This window comes from Micromesistius poutassou (genome assembly GCF_964030765.1).
Source record: "Micromesistius poutassou genome assembly, contig: SCAFFOLD_1376, whole genome shotgun sequence".
NCBI lineage: Eukaryota > Metazoa > Chordata > Actinopteri > Gadiformes > Gadidae > Micromesistius > Micromesistius poutassou.
Window position 1 is genome coordinate 3,803 of NW_028180008.1, and position 7,361 is coordinate 11,163.

The 7,361-nt window shown below is 52.5% G+C and overlaps 1 protein-coding gene across 2 annotated transcripts; it reads right to left on the reverse strand.

The window, feature by feature from the left end:
- Positions 1-1,010: 1,010 nt before the first annotated feature.
- LOC311371216 (CYFIP-related Rac1 interactor A) lies at positions 1,011-6,849 on the reverse strand. 2 transcript variants are annotated; one of them, XM_084489407.1, is made up of 11 exons: positions 6,779-6,849; positions 4,617-4,738; positions 4,144-4,249; positions 3,731-3,867; positions 3,210-3,287; positions 2,745-2,861; positions 2,564-2,643; positions 2,179-2,305; positions 1,900-1,970; positions 1,392-1,477; positions 1,011-1,209 (listed from the first exon to the last, which is right to left on the reverse strand). In XM_084489407.1, the coding sequence occupies exons 1-10, from the start codon at positions 6,846-6,848 to the stop codon at positions 1,414-1,416; spliced, it is 972 nt and encodes a 323-aa protein (XP_084345533.1). In that variant the 5' UTR covers position 6,849; the 3' UTR covers positions 1,011-1,209; positions 1,392-1,413. The 2 variants fall into 2 exon arrangements, with proteins under 2 accessions (XP_084345533.1, XP_084345532.1); XM_084489406.1 differs by having other exon boundaries at positions 1,011-1,477.
- Positions 6,850-7,361: the final 512 nt, after the last annotated feature.

Genomic DNA, 7,361 nt, shown 5'->3' on the forward strand with positions numbered 1-7,361 from the left:
CCCCCCCCCCCCACAGGGGCTCAGAGCGAGGGACAACAGAACCACGACCACCTCGCAGGATTCACCTCTCTTCTTCTTCTTCTTCTTCTTCTAAAACCTTTTTTATTTTTATTTTTTTAAATACAGTCCATCACAAAAGCAACACCAGGAGAAGAGGGGGGACTAAATGAAATACTTCGCACACACACACACACACACACACACACACACACACAGGACATAAATAACACCCTAAGAACAGAGGTTACAACGACGTGAAGAAACATTTGGTTTATTGTCCGGCGACGACGCAGCGACGTCAGTCCAGTGGACCGCCTCCGGTAAAGCAACACGCGGCGCGGCGCGGCGCGGCGCCGGCTCAAACACGAGAACTCCTCCAATCCGAGGCAGCAGGATCATCACCACATTCGCGTCACGTGTCTCAATTCTCCAAGCGAGAGAGAAAGCGGATTGTAAAAAATGGAGACGTTAGGGACACAGGGCACAGGCAGACGGACAGGCGTGTCTTTCACGTGTCTGACAGACCATTTCCAAGGTTTATTTTTTTTGCTAGCTAGCTAGGCGACAGGAATGATATTTAAGGCGGGCAGGCGTCCAGAGGGGGTGTGCTCTCTCGTCTCACCACCAGGTGGGGGCGCGGATCAGCCAATAAGAGCCATTCACACGTCAAACACATCTGTGACATCACAAGTGGGCTTGTCCACCATTCAAACGGTAGGACGCTCCCACTTGTGACATCACGAGAGGGCGTGTCCACCATTCAAACGGTAGGACGCTCCCACTTGTGACATCACGAGAGGGCGTGTCCACCATTCAAACGGTAGGACGCTCCCACTTGTGACATCACGAGAGGGCGTGTCCACCATTCAAACGGTAGGACGCTCCCACTTGTGACATCACGAGAGGGCGTGTCCACCATTCAAACGGTAGGACGCTCCCACTTGTGACATCACGAGAGGGCGTGTCCACCATTCAAACGGTAGGACGCTCCCACTTGTGACATCACGAGAGGGCGTGTCCACCATTCAAACGGTAGGACGCTCCCACTTGTGACATCACGAGAGGGCTTCCAAATGGCTGTCAACGACGAGGTAATTGGCGGCGGCCGGGCGGTGAAACACTGCTGCTTTAATAACGCGGGCCGAGGCGTGGGGTGCGTTTGATGTTCTCCTCACGTGAGCCGACGTGGTGCCGTGGCGACCAGAGCGACTGAGTGTCATCGAAGGAATGGCGAAGGCAAATACACGCACGCACGCGCACACACACACACACACACACACACACACAAAGTATTAACAACATCTCCTGTCTTTTAAATAATGTAAACATATACATCTTTTGTCGGAGGCCATCGATCCTCTTCATGGTAGCGAACTAAAAAACAAACGCACCCGCGGCGGCGGGGGGGCGGGGCTACTGGAGCATGGAGCGGATGTTCTTGGGGGTGGACTCGTCGTTCAGGTGTTTGGTGGTGAACCTGCGGAGGGAGGGGTCAGGACAGAGGTCACGGTAGAGGTCACGGTAGAGGTCAGGGTAGAGGTCACGGTAGAGGTCAGGGTAGAGGTCAGGACAGAGGTCAGGACAGAGGTCAGGTCAGAGGTCACGGTAGAGGTCAGGACAGAGGTCAGGGTAGAGGTCAGGACAGAGGTCAGGGTAGAGGTCAGGACAGAGGTCACGGTAGAGGTCAGGACAGAGGTCACGGTAGAGGTCATGGTAGAGGTCAGGACAGAGGTCACGGTAGAGGTCACGGTAGTCTATTTAGAACACAGAACCTTTAAATCATTATTACCAAAGAACTACTAGGTAATATATAACTGATATTATATAGATAATATAATAGGGGAGGAGGAGGAGGAGAGTGGGGTGAAGAAGGAGGAGGAGGAGGAGGAGGAGACGTACTTCAGAGCGTTGAGGAGGCCTTCCACCGAGTCTGCAGGCTGGTCCTTCAGCACCTTAATACAGCCCTTCATCTGCACACACACACACACACACACACACACACACACACACACACACACACACACACACACACACACACACACACACACACACACACACACACACACAGTCAGGGGGAGGACGTCTGGAGGACACACGAAGGCTGGGTGTGTGTGTGTGTGTGTGTGTGTGTGTGTGTGTGTGTGTGTGTGTGTGTGTGTGTGTGTGTGTGTGTCCTACGTCTATCTTGGAGGACTTGGTGAAGGCCCCGTTGGGGTGCACGTGGTCGTACAGGATGATGACGCCCACCATCACCCTCATACAGAACAGCAGGGTGTCCTCTCTGCTGAACCGACTGGTGTAGTCCCTGAGAGGGCGAGAGACAGACAGACAGACAGACAGACAGACAGACAGACAGACAGACAGACAGACAGACAGACAGACAGACAGACAGACAGACAGACAGACAGACAGACAGACAGACAGACAGACAGACAGACAGAGAGAGAGAGAGAGAGATTAATAATACATTTACACCTGCTATAACAAGCCTGTATACAAAGCCAGATTCACCCAACTGTACTGTGAGTGAGTGAGTGAGTGAGTGAGTGGGTGAGGGTCTTACGGGGTCTCCAGCATGACCTTGCAGACGCTGGCCATGGTGCTGAGGCAGTCGGTCGTGTTCTCCAGGGGGAGGGTCTTGTTCTGGAGGGGGGGAGGAAAAGGGGGAGGAGTCACCATGTGATCCGAGTCCTCATTGGTCGGCCTCGTTTGCTGCCATTGGCTCCTCGTCTCAGGAGTCTCACCTCCGTCACAAAGTTGGTGGTGGCGTTGCTGAGGGTCTTCAGCATGGGCGTGGCCTCCGCGTAGAACAGAGACATCCGATTGGCCATCTCGTTGTTCACCTCCTTCTCCATGTCCAGCTGCAGGCGGGCGGACGGAGGCCGTCACGTGTGTGTGTGTGTGTGTGTGTGTGTGTGTGTGTGTGTGTGTGCGTGCGTGCGTGCGTGCGTGCGTGCGTGCGTGCGTGCGTGCGTGCGTGCGTGCGTGCGTGCGTGCGCGCGTGTGTGTGTGTGTGTGGAGTGAACTTTGTGGAGTGTGTGTTCACATTTGTTCCAATGAGCTGCCTGGTGTTGTGTGTTCAGTGTGTGGTCACGTCGTTCTAGGTTACTGTCTGTAATCACTCTGATCCATCAGTGTAAGGGGACCCACACTAATGAAGCCAGGGCGGTTAAGGGTTAAGGGTTAAGGGTTAAGGGTTAAGGACTCACGTTCTTGTTGTTGATGCGGTTCCGGCTGATGGTTCTTCGGTAGTAGCTGAAGTCGTTCTGGATCGCCGGACTCCTCATCTAGGAACACACAGGAGAACCATCGTCTAGTTACAACTCCTGAGACAGCATCAGTCTGGTGGTGAGACTGTGTGTGTGTGTGTGTGTGTGTGTGTGTGTGTGTGTGACTGTGTGTGTGTGTGTTACTGTGTGTGTGTTACTGTCTGTCTGTCTGTCTGTGTGTGTGTTACTGTCTGTCTGTCTGTCTGTCTGTGTTACTGTCTGTCTGTCTGTGTTACTGTCTGTGTGTGTGTGTGTGTGTGTGTGTGTGTGTGTGTGTGTTACTGTCTGTCTGTCTGTGTGTGTTACTGTCTGTCTGTCTGTCTGTCTGTGTGTGTGTGTTACTGTCTGTCTGTCTGTCTCTCTGTCTGTGTGTCTGTGTGTCTGTGTGTGTGTGTGTCTGTGTGTGTGTGTGTGTGTGTGTGTGTGTGTGTGTGTGTGTGTGTGTGTGTGTGTGTGTGTACCTTGAGCTCGTCAAAGCGCAGGGTGAAGTGGAGGATTTCTGCAAACTGTTTGGCCAGCGCCTGCTCTCTCTCCAGGTGCTGCGTGGGCGAGCCAGGAGGGCGGGTCAGGGACTCCAGCAGGCTCTGGAGGGCCTCCTCTACACACACACACACACACACACACACACACACACACACACACACACACACACACACACACACACACACACACACACACACACACACACACACACACACACACACACACACACACACACACACACACACACACAGTTGAACAAGGTGTAAAGGAGGCGGAGCACTTCCTGGTCCTTAGACACAGGGGAGAGCGGAGGGGGGAGGTTGTAGAGGTGAGGTAAGTGGTCAGGGGTGAGAGGTCAGAGGTCAGGGGTCAGGGGTCAGGGGTGTGTTACCTAGCCTCAGGGAGAAGCTGTAGAACACCTTGAGCTTCTTGACCAGCGGACACACAGAGTTCCACGCCCGGTCCTGCAGCAGCGCGTCGTTGGGCTTCTGTATGGCCTGCACACACACACACACACACACACACACACACACACACACACACACACACACACACACACACACACACACACACACACACACACACACACACACACAGTTGAGTACATTGAACCCACACACACACACACACTGTCCAGGCGTCAGTGGGCTGAGGCTCCTGTTAATGTCTTAAGTCCAAACAGGACTGGTTTGTTCTGGTCTGCCTACGAAATTATGATTATTATTATCATTATTACACACCACACCAAGTGTGACTGTGTATGTTCTGTCATTTTAAAGGAACAGTGTCCTTTATGTTAGTATGGTTCTAGTATAGGGTGTGACTGACTGACTGACTGACTGACTGACTGACTGACTGTCTTACATCTCTGATCTCTTGACCCGCCCCCTTGTAGGACTGCAGGCCGGTCAGGATGCTGTCAGAGTCCTGCAGGACGGCGTTCACCTGCTTCCACACCTCGCGCTCCCCCTCTGTCGGCTGGGCATCTGACACGCACGCACGCACGCACGCACACACGCACACACACACACACACACACACACACAAAATCAGTGAGGGACACACATTCAAGAAATCCAAACAGTTTCACATTTCACTTAATCAACAACATTTTACGGCCAAAGGCAGCCAAACAAAAAATAAAAAGGATATAATGGCATAATGTGTCATGTGTGACGGACGATAAGGCGCACACAGACTAGCCTCTGACTCACTGACTCCTCTGCAACCCGAAGACGGGATTGGAGCAGCGTCTGTGGGTGTCCCGAGGCCTCGCTACGGGCTCTCCAGACGGCGCGAGGCGTCTGGGCTCTCTGGGTCCTAAAGCTCATCTCTGTTCAGCCCATCAGCTGGACTGACTCACAGCTCACTGGCTGCCTATGCACAGAGTGAGTTACCACGGAAACCATAGGGCGATGCCCCCCCTCTGACAGCCGTAGGGACGTTTAGAAATCAGTGGAACGATGTGTTGATGTACAATGTGTGTGCTCTCAGGTTATGCCATTATAAACGAGAGAAGATTACAACAACGTTAACTTCTTGCTTAAGCATTAAAACACAGACAATAGTTAACAGGAACGACGCGTACTAAACGAATGAATTCGCTTTTCTTTTCTAACATGAATCTATCTAGGATGAAGTCAGTGTAGCATTAAACAGCATAGAAAACAATGAAGAGAGAGTGTTTCTTAAAAAGGTCCCATGACGTGCCACCTGGGTGTGGTGTGTGATGATTGGCCGTTACAAGCCGTTTTTGGAAATCTGCCCCTTATGACATCACAGATGACACCACAGACGGCCGTGTCCACCGTGGACGTGTGACCTGTGGACCGGTCTATCCAGCACGCGTCTGGGTGGACGCGGCTCCTAACGGCTCATCACTCCACACCTGGGGGCACGTCATGGGCACCTTTAGGACACACTGGGGAGGCAGACTACACTAGGGCCACCGCTGGCAGCGTGGAGACGCCAGTGACTCACTGCTACTACTACTATAACAGTAGAAGGTAAACACAGAAAATGAAAGCGACTAGAAAACCAAAGGCATGAGGAGGACAGGAAGCAGAAGGGAGCCGGCGGAGACGAGGCGATGGAAGACCAAGGTCAGACATGGTCAGCGAGACATGAGGAAGTACGCACATGCAGGGCTTTAGTGTAGTCGTGGAAACAAGAGGGGGGTGGGGGGTGGGGGGTAGGGTGGGGGCAACAAGGGTGAAGGGTCAACTCTGCTCCCAACTGTTCAGCATTTGGATTTCAACCCAGTTTGATCATTCATCATTCATCAATCTGATTACGCCTCGCTGCTTTAGAAGGCAGGTTGGAGCGGTTTGACCTTTGACCCTTCAGGGGACCATGGTGGGGGGGGAGGAGGGGAAGAGGAGAATGGCAGCCGGGGGGAGACGCAGCCAGGCAGAGAGCAGTGCTCACTTTCAAAGTCAAGGAAAAAGTTTGGCCCCTGTGCAAGGTCTGTGCAAGTGAGGACTTTTAAGAGATTCCCCATTTGGTTTCTGCAAGAGAAGAGGAGAGAGAGGGGCGAGAGAGAGAGAGACAGAGGCAGAGAAACAGAGAGAGACAGAGACAGAAACAGAGACCGAGAGAGAGAGAGAGACAGAGACAGAAACAGAGACAGAGAGAGAGAGACAGAGACAGAAACAGAGACAGACAGAGACAGAAACAGAGAGGAGATACGGTGTTAAAACATCATTCATTGGTTATCTTCACAGAGGAGGGTACAGAGAGCGAGAGAGAGAGAGAGGGAGACAGAGACAGAGACAGAGACAGAGAGAGAGAGAGAGAGAGAGAGAGACAGAGAGAGAGAGAGAGAGAGAGACAGAGTGAGAGCGAGAGCGAGAGACAGACAGAGACAGAGGCACCGCGTGGTTGAGAAATAAGTTCTGGAACAGGCAAAGAGAAAAGTCCGGAAGAGCAGGGGAAAGGCCCCGGGTGTGATGTCACCAGTGTGCGAGTCCCAGCCTCTCCCCTCACACCCCCACACAGACGACACACTTGGGCCGCCCCAGACTTACTTTCAAAGTCCAGGAAAAAGTGCGGACAGTTCTCTATATCCCTTGTTAGGACCTTTAGCAGGTTACCCATTCCACCTGGAGGACAGCGAGGTACAGCGGTGAGCACGGCAGAACAGCATCAATCAATCAATCAATCAATCAATCAATCAATCAATCAATCAATCAATCAATAGCACACAATACTGCAGTGAACACAGGAACACACAACACTCTATCAATCACAGCAATTCATCAATAAATCAATCAATCAATCAGTAATATCATTCAAAGTACAGCTGTGAACACACAATATGGAAACTTGATCAATCAAACGGCAATCAATAACACAGTGAGAACACCAAGGACACACGAGTCGTCTCCCTTCGGTCAACGTTTGTCCTACACATTGTGAACCCTACAGGCGACCTGTGACCTCTGGGCTGTGGGCGGGCAGAGCGACGCTGACAGACTGTTCTTCACAGAGCGGGGGGCTCGGGGCGGTCGGGCTGGTTTGGAATGCTCTGGAATGCGTGCGGAACGCCGTGACATTATTAATGGGGAACTCCACACACAAGGAGGGGGTGATGAGGGGGTGAGGCGGGGA